Source organism: Euleptes europaea, chromosome 7 (assembly GCF_029931775.1).
Source record: "Euleptes europaea isolate rEulEur1 chromosome 7, rEulEur1.hap1, whole genome shotgun sequence".
Taxonomy (NCBI): Eukaryota; Metazoa; Chordata; class Lepidosauria; order Squamata; family Sphaerodactylidae; genus Euleptes; species Euleptes europaea.
In genome coordinates, this window is record NC_079318.1 from 87,808,069 (window position 1) to 87,831,397 (window position 23,329).

Here is a 23,329-nt window from a genome sequence, read left to right on the forward strand (position 1 = left end):
CTGGAGATTTGAGGGGTGGAGCCTGGGGAGGGAAGGGAGCTCAGCGGGGATGTGATGCCATAGAGCCCACCCTCTGAAGCGGCCATTTCTTCCAGGGGAACCGATCTCTAGTCTGAAGATTGGCTGTAATTCTGGGGGAACTCCAGGCCTCACCTGGAGGTTGGCAAACTTAGGTTAGAGTTTCCTTTCCGTTCCAATGCTGTTGTCCAAGGGACCCCACACTAGGGTTGCCAGCTCTGGGTTGGAAAATCTCTGGAGATTTGGGGGGGTGGAGCCTGAGGAGGGCGGGGTTTGGGGAGGGGAGAGGCTTCAATGCTATAGAGTCCAATTGCCAAAGCAGCCATTTTTTCCATGGGAACTGATCTCTGTCACTTGGAGATCAGATGTAACTGGGAGATCTCCATCCACCACCTGGAGGTTGGCAACCCTACCCCACCCCAATGCTTTTAGACACTAATGGGGGCTGGAAATCTGATCGCTGGCATTTGGCATTGGGTGTAGCCTGGCTTATCATGTCCTTAGGGAGCTTGTCGTGTTTCCATCAGCACTGTCCAGACAGTTCCTTGAGAAGGCAGGCCTGCATGTGCGCTCCTGGGGAGGAGCAGGAGGAGGGAGCTGGGCTGGAGGGGTGCCAGGTCAGAGAGCTTCGTGGCCCCCCGTCAGCTTGTGGAAGAGGTCTTCTTTCAGCTCTTGGCCTCTGTCAGCCGTGCGGGTCGACAGGAAGATATAGCCGCCAATATATTCGTGCACCGTCTTGCAGCTGGCGGAGATGCAGCTGAAAGCCACGTTGATGTGTTCGTCAAACTCGATGGCCACCTGTGGAAGAAGGGCAAACGCAAGGTGATTATGGGACTGGAGAACCTTCCCTGCAAGGAAAAAAGGCTAAAGGGATGGGGTCTGTCTTTTTCGTGATGGTGCCTTCCCCAGGACATGGCTCAAACTCCACTGTTAGCAGAACAAACCTTCAGGATCCAATTTAAAGTTAGACTAGGATATGGGAGACCCAGTTTCAAATTCTCATTCTGCCATGGAAGCTTGATGGATGACCTTGGGCCAGCGTGGAGTAGTGGTTAAGAGCGGTGGTTTGGAGCAGTGGACTCTGATCTGGAGAACCGGGTTTGATTCCCCACTCCTCCACATGCGCCGCGGACGCTAATCTGGTGAACTGGGTTGGTTTCCCCACTCCTACACATGAGGCCAGCTGGGTGACCTTGGGCTAGTCACTCTCTCTCAGCCCCACCTAGCTCACAGGGTGTCTGTTGTGGGGAGGGGAAGGGAAAGGTGATTGTAAGCCGGTTTGATTCTTCCTTAAGTGGTAGAGAAAGTTGGCATGTAAAAACCAGCTCTTCTTCATAGGGTTGCCAGGTCCTCCCTGGCCACTGACCGGGGTTGGGGGGTATGGTTGCAGTATCCAGGTTGGGAAACTGGAAATTTAGGAGTGAAGCCTGGGCAGGACAGGGACCTCAGTGGGGTACAATGCAATAGAATTCACCCTCCAAAGCATCCATTTTCTCCAGGGGAACTGATCTCTATAGTCTGGAGATGAGCAGTAATTCTGGGGAATCCCCAGGTCCCACCTGGAAGCTGGTATCCCTAGCCAGTCACATACTCTCAGCCTAACCTACCTCACAGGGTTGTTGTGAGGATAAAGCGGAGAAGAATGATGTGAGCCACAAAATAAGCATGTCAGGCATATTAGAATCTTCTCCCTGGACATCTTAGCTTTCTATGTGAAAGGGGTTTTTTTTGGGGGGGGAGGGTTGTCTTATAGTAGTGCATTCCATACTGCATGCCCCCACCTGCAGGATGAAAGTGGTATAGCTTGTTTATCACCTTGAGTGAGTTGGTAAATCACCACTTTGCCTGCACACACACAAAATCCCCATAATACAGAAAACTAGTTTATCAGGGAGAAGGCGGGCAAACTTTTTACTGACATGCTAGTTTTCTACAAGCAGGGGGCTATTTTTGCCTGGAGGAGCATTCGCACAAGCCCCAGCCTTCAGTCTAAACTGGTACAGCCCAGATGTAGGTTTACTGCTTGTAGAAATTCTGCTGTGAGTGTTTTGAGTGTCTTTAGGTTATCTGCTACTACTTAGCCTCAGCCTACCAGTCTGTAATACTGTGGTTTCAATGCTGACCTGCCTTACAAGGATGTTGTGCCGATTGCTGAGATAATGAATGCAAAACATAAATGCAAAGTTTTAACGGGTGATATGTAGGCTGGGTTTTTTGTGTCCCCATTTAACAGTTTTAACACAGAGTAGAAGCAAAAACCAAATTTATCCTCCCTTAATAGGAACTTTCTCATTTCAGAGTTATAGATCCAAGAGAATATTTTTCCCCAGGAACAAAAATATTATCGATAAAAGTTTATTGCTGGCAGCTAAAACGGTCTTAGCCCAGCACTTAAACGATCTATTGCATCAACTGCAACAGGAACAGCTTAGAAATTATACACATGAATAAATGCATAGATGCAATTCATTATAGAAAATAATCTATTTCACATTATTTATGGACTATACAGTGCATAATGACCTGGGACTGGAATCTTCGGTACTTCTCATTTAATTAAAAAAACTAACCAGGGGTGTGGAGGGGACAGGGTCATAGATCTACTCAGGCTGTTCCTGGGAATTCAAAACCCTGGGGAAAAAAAACCCCAATTGCTGCCTGGCCTCACCTGGCGGATATCCCAGTTGACGTTCCACTGGCGCATGTTGCTGAACCGCCACGTCTTCACCACGTCCCCAACAGCCAGGTCGATGCGGATCAAGCGGTTATTGGCAATGCCCAGAATTTCATCCTTCCGGCTGCCCTTGAACCTGCACAAAGACAGCAAGGAGGTGTACGGGAGGGTGTGGATTGGGGATAGATTGGCCCTTCGCCTTCCCGGAAAAATTCCCTGCTCAGGTGGTAAGAGCTGAGCTCAGCCCAAGGCGCTGTGGGGTCTGATTGGCCTGGGCCTAGCCAGTGGCGACCTCAACAGGAGTAGGCTTGCCTGGTGCCTATTTCTGCACCACATGGCGTAGGAACAGGCCACAGGTGAGCCTGCACCTGTCGATGTTGCCAGGCCAGAGTGAGCAATCCCCAGAGTGCAGCCAGCACTGCAGGGGGCTCAACTCAGCTTGTTTCTGGCCTGTTTATAGGTAAGGTTGCCAGGTCCCTTTTTGCCACCAGCGGGATGTTTTTGGGGCGGAACCTGAGGAGAGCAGGGTTTGGGGAGGGACTTCAATGCCATAGAGTCCAATTGCCAAAGCGGCCATTTTCTCCTGGTGAACTGATCTCTATCGGCTGGAGATCAGTTGTAATAGCAGGATTGGCAACACTATTTATAGGTCTCCAGTCCACCCCAGAGTGGATGTTATAAATAGGGTTGCCAACCTCCAGGTGGAGATCTCCTGCTACTACAATTGATCTCCAGCTGGTAGAAAACAGTTCCCCTGGAGAAAATGGCCGCTTTGACAATTGGACTCTATGGCATTGAAGTCCCTCTCCTCCCCAAACCCTGCCCTCCTCAGACTCCACCCCCCAAATCTCCAGGTATTTCCCAGCCCGGAGCTGGCAACCCTAGTTATAAAAAGATTGTACCATAAACTTCAGCAAACGACAACATGAGCAGCACCGATTATTGGGAAAAGGCAAGGCTGTGAAAGTGCAGTTATGAGTGAGTATCCTCCCACATTTCGGTCGTCTTCCCAGAGGGATTTATTTAGCAGTAACGGTACACAAATTGCCTCTCCTTCTAATATTAACACGCGTACAGCGGCTGAGCTTGTGATCGCAGCTCCTCGGCGTATTTTATATTAGAAGGAGATGCAATTTGGTATCGAGCGAAACCGCTGAATAAATTCCCTTGATGAAAACAGACCGAATGCATCAGGAATTACTCATTCGATAATAATTGCACTTTTCGACCTTGGCTTTTGGATTCTTTTTTGTAATCACGTAGACTGCAACAGGGCCCCCTTCGGAGATCTCTCATATCCTTTCCCCACACTTCCAATTTTCATTAACAAAACTGCCAGCCCTTTTACTAATAGCGATACAAGGACAAACAAGCAGGCTAGCTAGCTGCGCAGAAAGAAACAAACTCATTTCCCACATTCTGTTGTTCTTGCCAATGGGGGCAAAACACTGGAATTATTTAAAATGCTCAAACATCTCTCAGTTTTAGTAACAATTCAATTTAGTGTCATGAAAAGGTTAAGAAATTAAGCAATTTAGTGTCATGAAAAGGTTAAGCAATTGCAATCATGCAAGGGCTAAAAACTGCAGAATGAATATATATATATATATTTGTTTATTTAGCAGTAACGGTACACGAGAGCCACCATGGTGTAGTGGTTAAGAGCAGTGGTTTGGAGCGGTGGACTCTGATCTGGGGAACCGGGTTTGATTCCCCACTCCTCCACATGAGCGGCGGAGGCTAATCTGGTGAACTGGATTTGTTTGCCCAATTAATGCGCCACAAGACTCCCATTTTTGCAGCGACATGGCAATGTCTCTGGAACATCTCTAGAATTATTTATGTTAGTATATTTTATGCAACTTACATTTTAAGACCCGATCCAGTCAATGCTGGGCACTTCCAGCTTCCACTGATTTCAGCGGCTGGGAATAACCTCAGTATGTCCTTAATTCTCTCCCCTGGCGAACTTTTAAAACACTTGATTTTGCTCTCCATTGTTACAAAATTATAGCTTGAATATGCACATTACCTTTGGCAACTGAACTCCAAGTAAAAATCCCAGCCGAAAAGATCTACTTTGGCTTACTTCAAGAAAGGAGATTATATTCGCATGACTCGACTATGGAGACAGAACGGGGCTTTACCTGACCACGAAGTAAGAGATGCCGAAATCAGGGAGCGACTGCCAGGCCTGGATAAACTTCATCTTGGCATCAGTGAGCGAGAGCTGAGCCACATTCTGGTAGGCTTCCAGGATACGTGGGGTTAACTGTGCATTTACAAATGGAGAACATTAGAAGTGATTTGTAAGCCACTTTAAGCCACAGGGAAAGGGCAGGATATAAATAAACAAACAACCTGTGCTGGATCAGACCACAAGTCCGTCTAGTCCAGCATCCTGTTTCCTATAATGGCCAATCTAGTGTTGACAATAGGCCTGGAGAAAAATGTCTTGTCCCTTTAGCAGAGGCTTAATGTGTGCAAATGGGCAGCTGAAACTTTTCATAGCCCAGAGGTAGATATCACCAGGCAAATAACATCCCATTAAGCCTCTAACAAAAAAAACAGGGAATTTTTATTCTCTAGGCAGTTGGCAACCCTAGCGGGATACGGTTTTTATTACCACACTTTTTGCAGCCAGAATTGTTGTTCATTAGTGTTCTTTTTACAGTTGGAATTGCTGAATTACAACATTATTATCATGGGGGGGGGGAAAGTAACGAGCAATGGGTTTGGCTACAAAATGCAAAGCACTAATTATAACCCTTCGAGGAGAAGAAGCGATTTATGTGCTCCATGGCTACTGAGAGTGAACAGAGTAATTAGGTCAAGAAGCAAAAACAAGAAGGAAGCAAGCAAAATGTAAAGGGACAGAAGCCCTAGAAAGCCTCGACACTGCCAATGCATTTTAAGTACAAAACAAAAATAGAATCCAGCCTCATGATCTCCCACTTAAAAAAACAACAACGTTAAAAGCAGCTAGTTTGCCCAGAATAAATCACCCCACTAAATTGGCTATTTTCTCCACAGGCATTCCTCTCTCGAACTTGTATGTTTCCTCCCATGGGGCAAATAACAGCTTTGGTAGGGTGATTAAGATCTGGAAACTGGCATTGTTTCCCTGAACCAATTTCCCCCCATCACCTATGGCTACTTTCAGATTTAGAGGGGGAAATTACAGGTGATCCAATAATGGAATTCCCACCTTCTCACTGAGTTTGGCCATTATAATACTGGAGACACAGGCATCCTGGGGGTGTATGGTTAGCTGAATGAAGCTGTGAGTACCCTGAAGGCGTGAGAGAGCTAAGCAGAGCAGTGCCAAGGGGTAACAGTGTGGGGAGGGGGCGCAGCACAGAGATACCTGCTTGGGTTTGAATTTCTTCTGATAACGGGGTGACACCAGCCACTGGGCACCCTCAGCTTCAGTGGTAAGGGGCGCATCAGGGTTGGCCCGCTGCAGTTGTAGAAAGGACAGGATGTTCTGCACCTCGGCCTTGTACGATGCATCTGCCATAGTTTTCCCCTTTGCGGCCAGCCGACAGCCAGCCATCCAGTGGGCATACTGCTGCTCCTGGTGGCAGGGAGAAGAAGACAGGGCCGTGAAAGTTGGTTTGCTTTCACACAATTCTCCATGTAGCTCTTGTGGCCCCTGCAAGCGCAGAGGCATTCACAGTAGCAAGGGAACCTCCGTACAGTAATTCTCCTTACAATGTCCTTGCCTCAACCCACCCACTGCATAGCTGCTGCCCCCACCACCACTGGAGGACTTAAAAAACCCCCACAAAAATCACTAGCAGATAGATTGCTATAGTGTAATAACAGCCAGCATGGTGTAGTGGTTAAGAGCGGTGGTTTGGAGCGGTGGAGTCTGATCTGGAGAACCAGGTTCGATTCCCCACTCCTACACATGAGCAGCAGACTCTAATCTGGTGAACTGGGTTGGTTTCCCCACTCCTACACATGAAGCCAGCTGAGTGACCTTGGGCTAGCCTCAGCTCTCTGAGAGCTCTCTCAGCCCCACCTACCTCACAGGGTGTCTGTTGTGGGAAGGGGGAAGGCGATTGTAAGCCGGTTTGAGTCTTCCTTAAATGGTAGAGCAAGTCGGCATATAAAAACCAACTCTCTTCTGTGGGCAGGACTTTCATAACTGTGCCCCTTCCCGTCCACACATTGTACAAAGGCGCTTTGACTGAGATCTTTCCAAAGTGATTCACCAGCCCAGATTTGGGAAAGGTCAGATCAAAGCAGGGCAGAACCCAGAAAGTAGACTGTTAGGGGTGTGTAGAAGATAAACCGAGGCACAACAAAATCTCCTTAGCGGAAGCAACCATTGTCTGCACTGGGTTTGCTAATGCTATCCGTGCTCCCTTTTAAACCTGATTTCGTTTCCGCACCCCAGGACTCACATCTACGCAGCGCAAGTGAATTTCACTCATCCCGTCTGGGGAAGGCACCAGTAGCTTGATGCAGAATTTCTGCCCTGAGATGTTCACGTCGGGCACCACCTCGCAGCCTGGAGTGGGGAAGAAACAGTCACAAATGGAGAGGAGAAAGGATGCGAAAATGTACGAACCCACCTTGTACTGAATCAGACCACCGGTCCATCTGAATTAACTGCTGTCCAGTTATGACTCTCCAGGGTCACAGGCAGAGAAAGATCTTTTGTGGTTTCCTGAGGTCCTTTATCCAGAGGTGCCAGGGACTGAACCTGGGACCTTCTGTATGCAGAGCACATGCCCCATTCAATGGGCTGTGGTCCCACTCAGAACTGAAATTAAATATACTTTAAGATAGTGGGTTTAAACTGTGCCGTGGGGTACCCTGTGGATCCCCAGAAGCTTTATCGGGGTCTGTCACTACGGACCTTTTTCCTGTAAGCTTCTGAAGATAACTTATATAGAGCCACTGGCTTATCATCCAGGACTGTCTACTCCAGGGGTGTCAAATATAAGGCCCGAGGTCTGGATCCGGCATCTTGAGGGCTGTTATCTGGCCTGCAGGCCAGCCGAGGCAGCCACCCACCACCCACTCTCGATCTGGGCTGGCGAGGCATGGCCCAGCCCGACCGAGTGACATTTATGTCATATCCGGCCCTCATAACAATTGGGTCCACATGAACACATGAGGCTGCCATATACTGAATACTTGGTCCATCAAAGTCAGTATTGTCTACTCAGACTGGCAACAGCTCTCCAGGGTCTTAGGCAGAGGTCTTTCACATCACCTCCTTGCCTAGTCCCTTTAACCGGAGATACCGGGGATTGAATCTGGGACCTTCTGCATGCTAAGCAGAGGCTCTACCACCCAGAGGGGAGTAGTCTACTCTGACTGGCAGCAGCTCTCTAAGCTCTGCTCTCCAGTTTCTTTTCAACTTTGGACACACAGGACTGCGCTTCTGCAGGGGGAGGGGCTGTAGCTCAGTGGCAGAGCATCCGCTTGGCATGCAGAAGGTCCCAGGTTCAATCCCCGGCACCTCCAGCTAGAAGGACCAGGCAGTAGATGATGTGAAAGACCAATGCCTGAGACACTGAAAAGCCGCTGCCAGTCTAAGTAGGCAATACTGACCTTGAAGGACCAAGGGTCTGATAAAGTATAAGGCATCTTCGTGTGTTCACAGCTTGACCTCTGGGCCTTGTGACCGGAGTCGGACTCACCCTTGAGACTGAGCTGTTGCAGGGGCTCCCCGAGAGCTTCCTCGGCACTCTTGTAGTAGGAGATGGAGGTCTCTTTGAAGGTGACCCAGTACTGCTTGTAACCCTTCAGCGTCAGCTTGCGGGGCCTGGGCAGCAGAAAAGGACAAGAAAGGGACTTCAATGCCATAGAGTCCAATTGCCAAAGCAGCCATTTTTCTCCATGTGAACTGATCCCTATCGGCTGGAGATCAGTTGTGATAGCGGGAGATCTCCAGCTATTACCTGGAGGTTGACAACCCTAGCACCTAGTAAGCATAGGCACTTTAGAACTAAATAAAACAAGCCTATCACCCGCAAGGAATTCTCCAGGGGAGGGGGATAAATTATTGGGTCCCTCCTCCCAAACCTCCCCTCTCAGGAAATTATAAGTTTCCAGGGTTTTCAGCAGGCCAATTCCCCCATCTTTTGTTTCCTTATTTTAACTGTCTCTCAGCACTGCAGGCTGCATGAAACATGCTCAGTCTTCCTCATGAGGCTTTTTGTTTGGGGCAGAGTTGTTTTTTCCCTCTTTTGGCAAGGAGGGTTGCCCACTCTGGGTTGGGAAATACCTGGAGATTTTGGGGGTGGTGCCTGAGGGGGTGGGATTTGGGGAGGGGAGGGACTTCAATGGGGTATAATGCCATAGTCCACCTTCCAAACGGTTTTTTTTCTGCAGGTGAACTGATCTCTGTCACCTGGAGATCAGTTGTAATTCCAGGAGATCTCCAGCCACAACCTGGAGGTTGGCAACCCTAAAGTGACATTGATCTGCTGCTGCTTTTATGACTGACATGAGCCACCCACTTTTTCCACAGTAATAATATTAAAACTGCTTCGCCAAAAATGGTGCCCAGTGTACCAGGGAAAGCCAGCACTTCCCAGAATCTCGGCTCTGTCTTCCACATTCTGACCTTCTGTAACCACAATAGGGTTGCCAACCTCCAGGTACTAGCTGGAGATCTCCCACTATTGCCGCTGATCTCCAGCCAATAAGAAATCAGTTCACCTGGAGAAAATGGCCCCTTTGTCAATTGGACTATGGCATTTAAGTCCCTCCCCTCCCCAAACCCGCCCTCCTCCAGCTCCGCCCCAAAAACCTCCCGCCGGTGGCAATAAGGAACCTGGCAACTCTAAACCACATGGATATCACTCTGTTTCCATACTTGGAAACAGAAACAAGGCGTCCTTCCCCCAGCTTCCCAAGCTTTAGCAAAATGCTAACATTTCCACTGAAACCAATAGTGAAGAAGCTGCTATTGCCAATGTAAGAGCTCCTTAAATTTTAAGATCCATTTTATGGTTTGGGGACTCACCTGAGGATTCGGAGGTAATCCTTCAACTGTGGGATAGCTGTAAGACTGTCCTGGAAGAGCGAGATGAATTCTTACTTTCATTTATTTATTTGGAAAATGTAAAGGCCCCCTTTCGAGAGATGTACCCGGGGCAGTTCACAAAGTAAAGCAAATTAACAATAAAAATAATGAAAACCAACAACATGAAGACCAGCACTAAAATAAGTGACAAACAGCATTCCTCCCGCCCCCGCCCCCCCCGGTCAAGTCACCTCTGACTTATGGTGGCCCCCGTTGAGTTTTCAAGGCAAGAGATATGCATGGTCGCTTTATCCTCCTTTAATCCCTGTTTTAGCCAGGATCGAACGCACATTAGGCAAAACACATGCGTTCAATCCTGGCTGAATCCTGGCTGAAACAGGGATTAAAGGAGGTTGAAGCGACCGTGCGTTTTCGCCCATTCAGAGGTGGTTTGTCTCCCAACCAAATACTTGCCAGGGTCGAGGCTGAGAGTGTGTGACAGGCCCAAAGTCACCCAGAACGTTTCTATGGCAGAGTGGAGATTCGAACCTGGGCTTCCCAGATCCTAGTCCAACACCTTAACCGCTACACCATGCTGACTCTCACCAAACAGCACCGAGCAGTGTAAAACAGCAGCATAGAACAATGGTCGCAGCAGCCAAACAGCAATGATAAAAATTAGAAAAGGATGAGCTGACCCTTCGATTTAAATCCCGGATAAAAACAAATGCTTCGGGGCTGGAGCCTAAAACAGAGCAGGGTAGGGGTCAGGCAGGCCTCAAGAGGAAAGGCAACCCAAAGGCCACCACCGAGACCTTCTCCTTGATGGCCCCCTCCCTGCAGAACACCCTGCCCTAAGAAGTTCCTCAGGTTCGCATTCTCTCGTTGAGAGCCAGCGTGGCACAGTGGTTAAGAGTGGCAGACTCTAATCTGGAGAACCAGGTTCGATTCCCCGCTCCTCCACATGCAGCCTGCTGGGTGGCGTTGGGCTAGTCACAGTTCTCTTCGGACTCTCTCAGCCTCATCTACCTCACAAGGTGTCTGTTGTGGGGAGGGGAAGGGAAGGCGATTGTAAGCCGCTTTGAGGCTCTTTTAAAGGTAGAGAAAAGTGGATATAAAAACCAATTCTTCCTCTTCTTCTTCTGGCGATCAGCTTGGACCATTTAATTCCATTTGAACTTTGTGGGGGGAATGCCCATCTGCCCCTGTTGAATGGTTCTTTTGAGCTGACTGCTCTATGGATTTTGCCTGCTGTTTCATAGTTTTTAAAATGCATTAGCTGTTCCATGGGAGCAGACCTTAGCAGCTTGGCCTGCTATGTAAGGGGCATGTTTAGGGTTGCCAACCCCCAGGTGGCACCTGGACATCTCCCACTATTACAACTAATCTCCAGATAACAGACATCAGCTCCCCTAGAGAAAGTGACCGTTTTGGAGGGTGGACTCTACGTAGGGATGCCAGCCTCCAGGTGGCACCTGGGGATCCCCTGGAATTACATCTCATCTCCAAACTACAGAGGTCAGTTCCCCCAGAGAACATGGATGCTTTGGAGGGTGGACCCTGTGGCATTGTACCCCACTGAGGTCCCCGCCCTACCCAGGCTCCACCCCCAAATCTCCAGGAGTTTCCCAACCTGGATCAGGCAACCGTCCCCTCCCCATTCCCCGCAGGTGGCCAGGAGGGACCTGGCAACCCTAACTCTAAGGCACTGTACCTTGCTGAGGTGCCTCCCCTCCCCAAACCCTCCCCCACTCCCCAGTCTTCACACCCCAAATCTCCAGGTATTTCCCAATTCAGACCTGGGTTCATAGAATCATAGAGTTGGAACTACCTGGCGATTTTTTGGGGCTGGGCCTGAGAAGGGTGGGGTTTGGGGAGGGGTGGGACTTTAACGAGAGATAATGCCATAGAATACACCTTTCAAAGCAGCCATTTTCTCCAATCGAACTGATCTCTATCGGCTGGAAATCAGTTGTAATCCCAGGAGATCTCCAGCTTTATAGGGGCAACCCTACACCCTAGCCGTGTTCCGTCTCATAATTTCAGCGTGCAGGGAGGCCACGCCCAGTTCAGCACTCACCAGATCATTTGGAGTCATTGATTTCCCTTCCATTTTGACCTCCAATGTGGCAAGAGCGGCATCCAGGTCATCAAGGCCGGAGTCTCCGCTGTGGTCTGCAGGGTTGGTGTTCAAGGACAGCTGGTTGATCCGATACTGGAAGGGATGAGAAACAGGTTCAGCTTGAGATGGGAGTGTCAGATGAATGACACTTGCTCAGCGGGCCTCTCAAATAAAGGTCTGGACTCCAGAATTAGCCGCTAAACCCCCCACAGTCATCGGGTAGTGGGCCCCTAAGGGTTCTTGGAGGGAGAGAGAATGTTACCTGCAAAGCAGCAAAGACCACCATCTCTTCCTCAGTACAATCTGTCTCCTCGAGTAGCACAGCCCAACGGGCTTGTTCATACAGTTGGTTGATCCGCACGGTGTCGTACTGGGTGCAAGAAGAACAACATGGTTTGGCCAAGTGACTACATAGGACAGGGGTCCCCAATCTTTTTGAGGTCGTGGTCACCTTTGGAATTTTGACAAAAGGTGGTGGGCGCAACTGGAACTCCCTGCCCCAGGATGTGGTGATGGCTGCCAACATGGAAGGCTTGAAGAGGGGAGTGGACATGTTCATGGAGGAGAGGGCTATCTATGGCTACAGGTCAAAATGGACACTAGTCATGATGCATACCTATTCTCTGCAGGATCAGAGGAGCATGCCTAATATATTAGGTGCTGTGGAACACAGGCGGGACAATGCTGCTGCAGTTGTCTTGCTTGTGTGCTTCCTAGAGGCACCTGGTTGGCCACTGTGTGAACAGACTGAGGGATGTGATGGACCTTAGTCTGTTCCAGCATGGCCTTTCTTATGTTCTTATGAGATAGAGCTAGTGTTGCCACTCTCCAGGTGGCACCTGGAGATCGCTTGAGACTTCAACTGATCTCCAGGCAACAGAGATCAGCTCCCCTGGAGAAAATGGCTGTTTTGGAGGGTGGACTCTATGGCAGCTGGTTGATCCTAGGGTTGCTAGCTCCAGGTTGGGAAATACCTGGAGATTTGGGGGGGGGAGCCTGAGGAGGGGGGTTGGGGAGGGACTTCAATGCCATAGAGTCCAATTTCTACACTAACTGTGATAATCCTATATAATACAATGTGACAAACCCACCACCAAAATACAGTACTGTACAAATTATACAAGGAAAAAATCTCTCAAATCGGAGTAAATGTCTCTCAAACAGATTATATAGGATTACCACAGTTGGTGGAGAAAGTTATAGGAATAGCATATTAGTATATTAAGAGTTTATTATGTTATTATGACTATTTGAATTGCTTAATAAATTGATATAGTAGTATTTGAGTATTATTGAGAAGTTGAGCCAGCGTGCTGTTTGTTGGTTTGTAGCACTGTTATTTCAGCATAGGTATATATTATTAAGTACCTGGAGGTTGGCAACTCTGGTTATACCCCATTGACGTCACTCCCCTCCCCAAACCCTGGCCTGCTCTGGCTCCACCCCCAAAATTTCCAGGTATTTCCCTGCCCAGAGCTGGCAATCCCAGGTAGAGCCAGTGATAAAATAGCTGCTGCAGGAGGCAGAGCCACACACAAAGGGAACCTCCAACGCAGAGGAGAAAAAGGGTGAGACAGCAAAAAATAAAATGGAAAGAAGCGTGAGAGAAAATAAAATCAACACTGTGGTGCCAGCTGCAAATAAATGTTATTTTATTCTGCACAGCCAGTCAGATCTTGAGTGGCCAATCAAAAGCCCTGCTGGGTACAAACCCCACATGGCTCCCCCTATTTTTAAAGAATACTCGATGGGTGCCAGGAAAGGTGTTGGGAGAAAAGCAGGTTTAATGGTTTAAACAATAAATAGAATAAAATCTTGCCCCTCTGCACTTACACTCAGAATCAAGGGAGGGGGGGACTAATGAAGTGAGATTGGGGGCCTGGGCCCCTTGGGGAGGGAGGCGGCGCTAGGCTTACCAGGTCCCTCCTCTGCTCTGGCGGAAGGCTAAAGCGGCCCTTTACCACTCAAACTAAGAGGAAAAGGCCCCTCGCGAGGTGGCACTTCCGGTTATAAACCAGAAGTGCCGCTCGCACGCTTGTTTGCCCCCTGACCCTCAAGTGGTCGGCGGGCAGAGGGACGATTTGCCGGGGGTTTGCCCACCACCATCAGGCACCTGGCAACCCTAGGCGGCGCTGACCTTTGGTTCCAGGTCAAAGAAGCTGTAATACTTGAAGCGGAGCCACAGATGATCATTTTCCTTGATGTCTTGTTGCAGCAGAGTCCGTGATGAATCCAACCATCTGGGGAAGCAGGAAGTGAGCAAACATGAAGATTGTTGAGAAACTACGTTTGTCGCAACTTTACATCCTGTTTCTTTTTGGGTCTACTTTGTAAGGAAAAGCACACTTGCAGCTAGGGTTGCCAGGTCCTTCTTAGCCACCAGCGAAAGGTTTTTGGGGCGTAGCCTGAGGAGGGCAGGGTTTGGGGAGGGGAGGGACTTCAATGCCATAGAGTCCAATGGCCAAAGTGGCCCTTTTTCTCCAGATGAACTGCTGGGCAGTTTGAGCCCTGCTAGAATCCATGGGCCCTGGCAACTGCCCCACCTTAGGGGATGTGGACACCAGTCCTGGTCCTACCCTTCTCTACCCAACACATCTGCCCCATCCCTCTCCATTCTCACCTGCTGTTGATCTGAGTCTTCTCAACTAGGGATCCTGGCCGGTGCATGCGCAAGATCTGCTCAGGGGTCAACCCAGTCTGACTGACGGACAACATCCTGTAACAGGCTTCGGTGTGAGCGCTGTCTGAAAAGTGAGCAGGCATTCCGCGGAACAGCTGCTGCTCGGCATCTGGTGTCAGGATGAATCGGGGGAAAGATCAGAGATGGAGAAGGGGGTCAAGCATGTTACATTTTGTACTCTCCGGAAGGACCACCGGATGGTCCTTATCTGAAAAAGTGGGCATAGTGGTCTCTCTAGGGTCAAGTGTCCCAGCTGTAGGAGGTGAGAGATACAGGTTCTATTGAGACCCCTCTCAAAACCATCGTTTACACAAATTATAATGTAGAACCCCGACCACAGCTTGAGTTCATTGATTCCCCAGAATTGCAGCTCACCTCTAGACTACAGAGATCAGTTCCCCTGGTAGGGTTGCCAAGTGCCCGGTGGTGGCAGGTAAAATCCCGCCAATCCACCGGGCTGCCCACAAACCAGCTGAGGGCCGGCGGGCAACACGTGCCCGCGTGCCCGCGCCTATGTCACTTCCGTGGACACTCTAGCAACCTCGGCAGAGATTGCTAGAGAGTCTGCATCGCTTCCGGGTAAACCCAGAAGGGACATAGGCGCGTCACGCGGGACGAATGTGCGCCTGTGTCGAATGCTGCAGCAATGCTCCTGAAAAGCTCCCGCCGATGGAGCTACGGGGACCTGGTAAACCTATCCCCTGGAGAAAATGGATGCTTTGGAGAGTGGGGCACTGTACCTCACTGAGGTCCCTGTCCTCCCTAGGCTCCAACCCCAAATCTCCAGGAGTTTCCCAACCTGGATCTGGCAACCTTACACCCCCCGTCCCCCGCTGGTGGTAGGAGGGGGGCTGGCAATCCTACCACATACCCCCTCATATGAACCTGTCTAATTATGAAATCACCTCAAACCCTAGTCGATGTGACACAGATCTGAAAGAAGGAGTAGCCATAGAAACAGGGCCTATTTTGTGGTGGCACCTTGATTATGGAACACTCCTCCCTGCCACTATTTGGCCGGCAACAAGTATACTAAGTTTCCACCATAATCTGAAGACATATTTGTCAGTTGATTTTATTTATATTTAAATAAACATGTGATTTGAATATAATGTTACTATATTGGTATTTTTTTAAAAAATGTATATTGTTTTAATTCTTTCTATGCCACCTTGCCCCTTTGGAAGAGTTAGTGGATAGACAGGATTAAAATTGTTTCATGCTTCCAGCAGTTTTAGAAAGCACATGCTGTTGCACTGGGATGCGCACCCATGCTCACTCGGCCTCCCCTCAAACAACTCACTTGTTGGGAGCCGCACTCCCATGAGGTCATAGCTCTCTGTGGCATTTCCTTCTTTCTCCTTCTGCTTCCGCTTGTCCTTTTCTGCCTGCACACGCAACAACGACAGTTCTTCAGGATGACGGATACCTGCAGGGGAGGGGCTGTGGCTCAGTGGTAGAACATCTGCTTGGCATGCAGAAGGTCCAAGTTCAATCCCCGGCATCTCCAGTTAAAGGGACCAGGCAGGTAGGTGATGTGAAAGACATCTGCCTGAGTCCCTGGAGAGCTGCTGCCGGTCTGAGTAGACAGTACTGACTTTGATGGACCTTGATGGTCTGATTCAGTGTAAGGCAGCTCCATGTGTCCATTAGCCCCTTGGCTGATGTTACCTGTTGCTTTATCCTTTCTTGGTCACCTGCAAGGCACCCTAATATAGGGTTGCCAGCCTCCAGAAAGGAGCTGGAGAAAAAGGCTGCTTTGGAAGGTGGTCTATGGCATTATACCCCTTGAAATTCCTCCCCTCCCCAAACCCCACCCTCCTCAGGCTCCACCCCCAAATCTCCAGGTATTTCTCAACCTGGAGCTGGCAACACTACCCTAACTCTTTGCCCTGTCTTCCCCTGTAACCTTCTTGCCTTGAATCCCAATTCACTATAGGGACTGGGACATGAATCTGCAATGAGCTTAGCTTCATGTCTAAAATCCAGCCACTTTCTTGAAAATCCTAGCTCACTAAATTTCTAGTCCTCATTATTGCAAGGAGGAGCTTACGGGCGGATGACTGGGCCATAAGAGGATGTTGTTGGGAGGACTGGCTTTTTACAAGAGAATGTACTAGGAAGTATAGCTTTTCTCACCCCTGAACCACAAGCCAAATTCTCTCATTTACACAGCCGTTAAGGATCACCAGACCTTCCAACATCTGGAACACCAGAGTCGGAGCAATGAAGTAGAGCGCCCAAATCCTGAAATTGGATCCATCAGGGTAGAATAGGATTATCCAGTATCAAAAAACAGAAGAAGGGAGCTGCACCAGAACAGAGTCCAGGAAACAAAGGAGGGGAGGTACAGTGGGGAAGTATTTTTATTTATGTTTATAGATCCCTATGCATTTTGCATGCTGCTTCATCAGGGCATCTAATTAAAACAAAATAAAAGAATATAATAACAACAACTGCTCTTCTATGTTAAAAACATAAGAACATAAGAAAAGCCATGTTGGATCAGGCCAAGACCCATCAAGTCCAGCAGTCTGTTCACACAGTGGCCAACCAGGTGCCTCTAGGAAGCCCCCAAACAAGACGACTGCAGCAGCATTATCCTGCCTGTGTTCCACAGCACCTGATATAATAGACATGCTCCTCTGATCCTGGAGAGAATAGGAATGCATCATGACTAGTATTCATTTTGACTAGTAGCCATGGATAGGCCTCTCCTCCATGTTAAATTTTGTTCATCTTGTGACTCAAAAAATGTGTACGAATAACTTTATCCCGGTTACTGCAGGCCTGTCTTTTTGTCAAAAACCTTAAATATGTTATAACTTTACAAAACAGATAAACTGTATGGCTCCTTAACAAAAAAATATGCTCAGTCCTAAAATTTCTTTTATAAAACAGTCTGTATGTGTGTGTGTTTTAATTTCTTGTTATTATTGCATCCTTTTATTTTGTTCTTAATCAGATCCTGTGATGACGCAGTGTGTGAAAGGCACAAGGATCTACATAAATAAAAATATTTACCCACTGAACCTCTGTTTTCCCTCTTCCCTGCATAGAATAGGAACAGTCAAGAGTTGTGGAGGGAAGCTGCTGCCCACTTTGATGCCCCCAAGGCCATCCTCTGCCTTGTGGAGTACTCACCAAGTACCTTGCAGATGTCGATCACTGCACTGAAGACCGGCTTAGCAAAGTTGGCTTGGATGCGAATGACGCATTGGTTTGGCAAGGAAAGACGTACCGGCTTGTGCTGCGGAGTATAGAGCAAGCGGGCATCAGCTAAAACCCCATATTTATCCAGGCTCCAGTGTGTATTCAGCAGCCACATTTTCTTCTGCTCCCACCACAGGGCATGGTCCGACCAGTCCCGTTGCAGCTCTGGAGGAAAAAGCAAGAGAAGAAGCTCAGTTAGAGCACATACTTCATGTGCACAAGGTCCCAGGTTCAATTCCTTTCTGCTGGGGACCAGACACTGGGAACTGTCCTTCTCAGCCTGAGACCCTGAAAGCTGCTGCCAGTCAGAGTAGGAAACACTCAGCTAGACAGATCACCGCTCTGAATTGGGATAAAGCAGCTTCCTAAATTTATAGACGAGGGTCCTGTAGCATCCATATGAAAGCCACAGATCCAAAGATGGGGGCCAGTAAAATAGAAATACGGTTGAAGTTCTGTGTATGTAAATTCTGGTAAATAGCGACCTCTAAAACAGTGCATAACACAGCTGGATAGAGGGGCATGTAATGGCAGTATCTGACAAAGGGAGCTCATACCCCCCCCCCCAAAAAAAATCTTGTTGGTCTCTAAGGCCATTTTTGCATGGTAATTAGCAGCGTGTTCCAGGCTGAAGTGCCCCACACATTTTTTTTTTAATTTTGCACGCTGAACCGTCATTCCAGAAGTGACTGCGAAAACACAATCTTCGGTGTTTGCCGTGAAGAATCCCCCTCAAGAAACCATGCAAAAAAACAGTGGCGTGTTAGCTATGCACATGCTAATGGCTATGCAAACAGGAACAAAGGAACAGGTGAATGGGGAGTGGAATTTCTCCTTTTGCGTCGGGACTGTGAATAGGCATTTTTAAAGTCGCATTTTAAAAAAGAGCTTTGAGCGAGCATCAAAATTGACCATGCAAAAATGGCCTAAGGTTCTACTGAACTCAAATCTACATGTAATGGCAGAGACTCGGGTAAGGCAAAACACCAAACCATGGTTCATTTTAACCACAGTTAGTTCATAAAGCCACCATTTCCCAGACAAATCCTGGTTTACCTTGATAAACCCTGGTTTTGTTCTGTGTTCTGCCTGGACATCTCTGTAGCTGGGGAGTGTCTGAGGGTGTTGCTAAGGAACGAGCCAGGACCATCTGCATCCCAACATCACATGAAACCATTCTTAAGACTAACCGTGGTTATTAAATCGACTTCAAATCAGATCCTGGTTTGACAGGTCCTAACCGGAGTTTGCAGAGTGGCAATCAAAGTGGACCATCACACTGGTCATAGTTAAATAAACCATGGTTTTGTGAGTCATTTGAACCCAAGCCTAAGAGGGACCTGAGAGGAAGACCTGGGTTGCCTGGGCCACAGACTCATTTGGTAGCCTTGGGCAAGCCACTATCTCACACTCTGAGCCTCGACCCTGGCAAGTATTTGGAGGGGAGACCTCCAAGGAATACCAGGGGAGTGACGTGAAGGCAGGCAATGGCAAACCACCTTCGAATGTCTCTTGCCTTGAAAACCCTACGGGGTCACCATAAATCAGCTGTGACAGGACAGCAAAAAACAAATAGCAGAATATAATTGTTCTGCAGTATGTTGAACAATTCAAAATATACCGCAATAGCTGCAAGGTGTGAAAATGGCAAGAAGCGCGCTCTGTGGCGCCTTAGCATTTCATGAACATGCATGTTTACATGCAAGTGCTCCAGAGATAAGATACATCCCCCTTACCAAATAAAACCTCTGGAGATGGGTGAGCCTTGAAGAATTACAGCTTCAGCAAAACTAGATTCAAATCCGGTAGCACCTTGGAGACCAAAAAAATTATCCTGTTGGTCTCCTGGGTACTACTGGATTCGATTCTAACTCTTCTACTACAGACCAAGACAGCTACCCTTTGCAACTAGACTTTTTTGAGGCATCTCCAACAAGGGAAAATAGGGACTGTGATTTACCCAGAAAACAGGGACCTGGATGTAGGGACTGCCCCTAGTAAATAAGGGCAATCTTTAAAACAAATTTTATTGTTTTATAAAGAAGGGTACAGAAGGAAAGAGGGATAGGGTAAAAATAAGAATATTCAACATACAAATATAGGCCAGTCAGACTACATTGCCCTGCTTTCCTGCGTTATAATCAAGTACTTGGTTCTAATTGTTAAGTAGAAAGAGAATATTTAAGCTAACATATAATCTAAAAATAATCACATAAAATTATTAAACATATCAAAATATTTCTACTGTGTCTCTATTGTCAAAGTTATTTCTTTGTATTTATATCTCTGCATTCATTTATTATCTAAACATGAGTAAATAAGGGCAATCTTAAATTGTTGCTTATTAAACTGAAGGGGTTTTCCCCTCCAGATTGTATCAGCGTTCCCACATCACAATGCTGACATTGCACTGTTTCCCCCACCTTCACGCAAATGATGCCCCCCCCTTCTCCGTGAAACTGACATGATTGCAAAGACCAAGGCGGGTGGTAAAATGATTGGAGAGGAACTAAATTTATGAACAGCTGTGTCATTTCCTGGCCTGGTTATCACACCTCTAAGCCAAGCAGGGGCAAGGGTGGGGGTAGCATCAACCCCTAAGGGTGACAGCGTGCTAACGTTTATCAGAGGGTTTCCAGAAGCCCACAAGGGAAAAGGGATCCGACCACAGTCCCTAGCTGAGTCACTGGTATTTCCTCCGCACACATATGTGACTGGATATAGACACATCTTTATTGTGTTTTGTGAACTGCATACACAGGCAGACACTTGTGTGCTCAGCTAGGAGTTATATATTTACAGTATATCTCTGGAAGATCTAAGGCAAAATTTAGAATGCGCAAAGACATAACAAAACTTTTATTTCTAGCTTTGTCTTTGCGCCTAGTTCACTCCTGTGTCCTTGAGATGAAACGGAAACTGGGCACTGTCCAGAAAGCACTGCATTTTTTGTCGACCCACAGCACTGCAAAAGTGGTGTAAAGCAAACCACTGGAACATGCAGTAAAACATCTCAGGGCTTATGATAAAATAGATTAATATAGTTTGAGTTAGGAATTGGGAAACGAGGAAAATGGCTTGGATCCTCCAGACCAGATGTTTCCATGAACACAAGGATTTCCACCAATGGAGTGTGATTTCCCTACCTCTCCCTTCTCACTACAGCCTGAAATGCCCCCTGACATTCCGTTCCCAGGGTCGTCTCTCCCCCAGGAGGGTATTTTGGGCTGCCATAGAAGGAGAAGGTGGGAAAATCATGTTCCTTGCATGAAGGGTTGCCAACCGCCAGGTACTAGCTGGAGATCTGCTATTACAACTGATTTCCCAGCAGATAGAGATCAGTACCTGGAGAAAATGGCCGCTTTGGCAATTGGACTCTATGGCGTTAAAGTCCCTCCCCTCCCCAAACCCCACCCTCCTCAGGCTCTGCCCCAAAAACCTCCCACAGGTGGCGAAGAGGGACCTGACAACCCTACTTGCATGTGCAGAAAAATTAGCCTGGATCCAATGTAATGTCTTTATCTGGAAGTAGTCTACGTATATTATATAGCCCCCTCACCTGTGAAGACCAAAAATCCACACAAAGTACCATCCACAGCTAGGTTTTTGCAAACTTGGGAAAGTATGGGGGGGGGGCTAAATTACTCCAAAAACTGTAACTGAGCCATCTGTACATATGCAAATTTAACAGGAAAAAAACCCTAGACCTTCAAGTGCCGTTTTTTAACCCTCAAATGGCAAGTAACAATTGGTTCTAGGACTGCCGCCAGGGAGGGATGGGGAGGTAGAGTTGCTAGATCCAGGTTGGGAAACTCCTGGAGGTTTGGGGGTAGAGCCTGGGGAGGACAGGGACCTCGGTGGGGTACAATGCCACAGAGTCCAGCCTCCGAAGCATCAATTTTCTCCATGAAATGAGTTGTAATTCTGGGGGACTCCCAGGTCCCACCTGGAGGCTGGCATCCCTAACTCGATGTCAAAAAGGAAGAAATTAGTTTTTGGGGGAGGGAAGCAAGGGAAAGGAGATGATGGGGTGGGGGAGGAGACACACTGGGGCAAAGGTAGGGGTTGCCAGGTCCATCTTCGCAACCGGCGGGAGGTTTTTGGGGCGGAGCCTGAGGGGGTGGGATTTAGGGAGGGGAGGGACTTCAATGCCATAGAGTCCAATTGCCAAAGTGGCCATTTTCTTCAGGTGAACTGATCTCTATCAGCTGGAGGTAGGTTGTAACAGCAGGAGATCTCCAGCTAGTACCTGGAGGTTGGCAACCCTAGGCTAAGAGGACACAAAAAAGCAAGTGGGTAGGACTGTTAAGATAAGTGTCTGGGGTTAGGGAAAACAGGGTGGGTAGAAAGAAAAATTGGCGGAGGGGAGAAAAGAATGAGGCATGGAACCAAAACAGAGGGAGGAAGGGCCAACTAACACAGCCAGAATAAGTCGGGTGGGGGGAGATAGAATTTTCCCCTCCCCCTTGAGCTCCCCTTGTAACCAACGGAATTATTTTAGAATATTTATGTATTCACAAGCTTATTCTACCATTTTCAAATAAATGAAAGAAAGCTAAGTTGGGACTTACTTAGTTTATCTACTATCTGTAGCATGACACCTCCAATATGCATGCTGCCGGAGACGCGGAGTGGGACTGGATCAGCCTCAGGTCCCAGATCTTCCACGAACACGCTGAGCTCCCAAGAGTCATCGATATATTCCCCACTGGCTGTCTTTATACCAGCCATGGTAAATCCTAGAGAGGCAAGAAGAGATAATAGCTTGAGAGAGCAGTCCTGCTGGATCAAATCAAAAGGTATTTAGTCCAAATGCATTCCTTGACCTGGATAGCCCAGGTTAGCCCGATCTTGTCAGATCTTTGGATGCGAAGCAGAGTTGGCCCTGGTTAGTACTTGGGTGGAAGTCCAGGGTTGCTACCCAGAGGCAGTAAATGGCTAAACCACCTCTGTACATCTCTTGCCTTGAGAACCCTACAGCAGCAGTCCCCAACTTTTTTGAGCCTGCGGGCACCTTGGAATTCTGACACCGTGTGGTGGGCACAGCCACAAAATGACTATCCCAGGAAGTGAAGCTAGTCATAAAATGGCTGACGCAGCCATTTTACTTTCTGTCACACAGTGAAAATCCTTGTGTTGTGGTGGTAGCTACTGCCAAAACGACGTTTTAAAAAATCTGCACAGCCAACCAAATCACCAGCAGCTAATCAGAAGCCGTGGTGGGCAAATGCCTACCTGGTCCTGCCCACTTTCTAAAAACACTTGTTGGGCACCAGGAAAGGTGTTAGTGGGTGCTGTGGCACCCATGTTAGGGACCCGTGCCCTATGAGGTCATCATAAGTTGGCTGCGACTTGCTGGCACTTTCCACCACTAGTCCAAATATATATGTGATGGCCTTCCTCTGTTTCTCCCCAGAATCTGGCATTCAAAGAGGTATATTGCCCATTTACCTGGAGGTTCCATCAAGCGATCAGGACTAGCCACTAATGATAGTGCATTCCTTCATGCATTTTTAACCACTTTTTAAACTATCTAAGCTAGTGGTCATCATATCTTGTGACAGTGAATTCATAAGTTAACTACATGTCATGTGAGGAAGTACTTCCTTGTGTTTGCTCTGAATCTACTCA

At 48.0% G+C, this 23,329-nt stretch overlaps 1 protein-coding gene across 1 annotated transcript; it reads right to left on the bottom strand.

The window, feature by feature from the left end:
• Positions 1–636: 636 nt before the first annotated feature.
• On the bottom strand, positions 637–22,429 carry FERMT3 (FERM domain containing kindlin 3). Its single transcript, XM_056852799.1, has 14 exons — positions 22,270–22,429; positions 17,630–17,863; positions 15,789–15,914; positions 14,426–14,594; positions 13,943–14,045; positions 12,068–12,175; positions 11,764–11,898; positions 9,684–9,733; positions 8,353–8,477; positions 7,105–7,211; positions 6,060–6,269; positions 4,840–4,964; positions 2,687–2,828; positions 637–816 (listed from the first exon to the last, which is right to left on the bottom strand). Exons 1-14 carry the CDS (start codon positions 22,427–22,429, stop codon positions 637–639), a joined length of 1,974 nt encoding a protein of 657 aa, XP_056708777.1.
• Positions 22,430–23,329: the final 900 nt, after the last annotated feature.

Coding starts and splice junctions, on each gene's coding strand:
- FERMT3 (XM_056852799.1), bottom strand. CDS start 22,429: ATGGCTGGTATAAAGACAGCCAGTGGGGAATATATCGATGACTCTTGG. Junction 12,176..13,942: donor TCTTTGACCTGGAACCAAAG/GTCAGCGCCGCC, acceptor TCTTGCACCCAG/TACGACACCGTGCGGATCAA. Junction 6,270..7,104: donor TTCACTTGCGCTGCGTAGAT/GTGAGTCCTGGG, acceptor CCCTGCCACCAG/GAGCAGCAGTATGCCCACTG.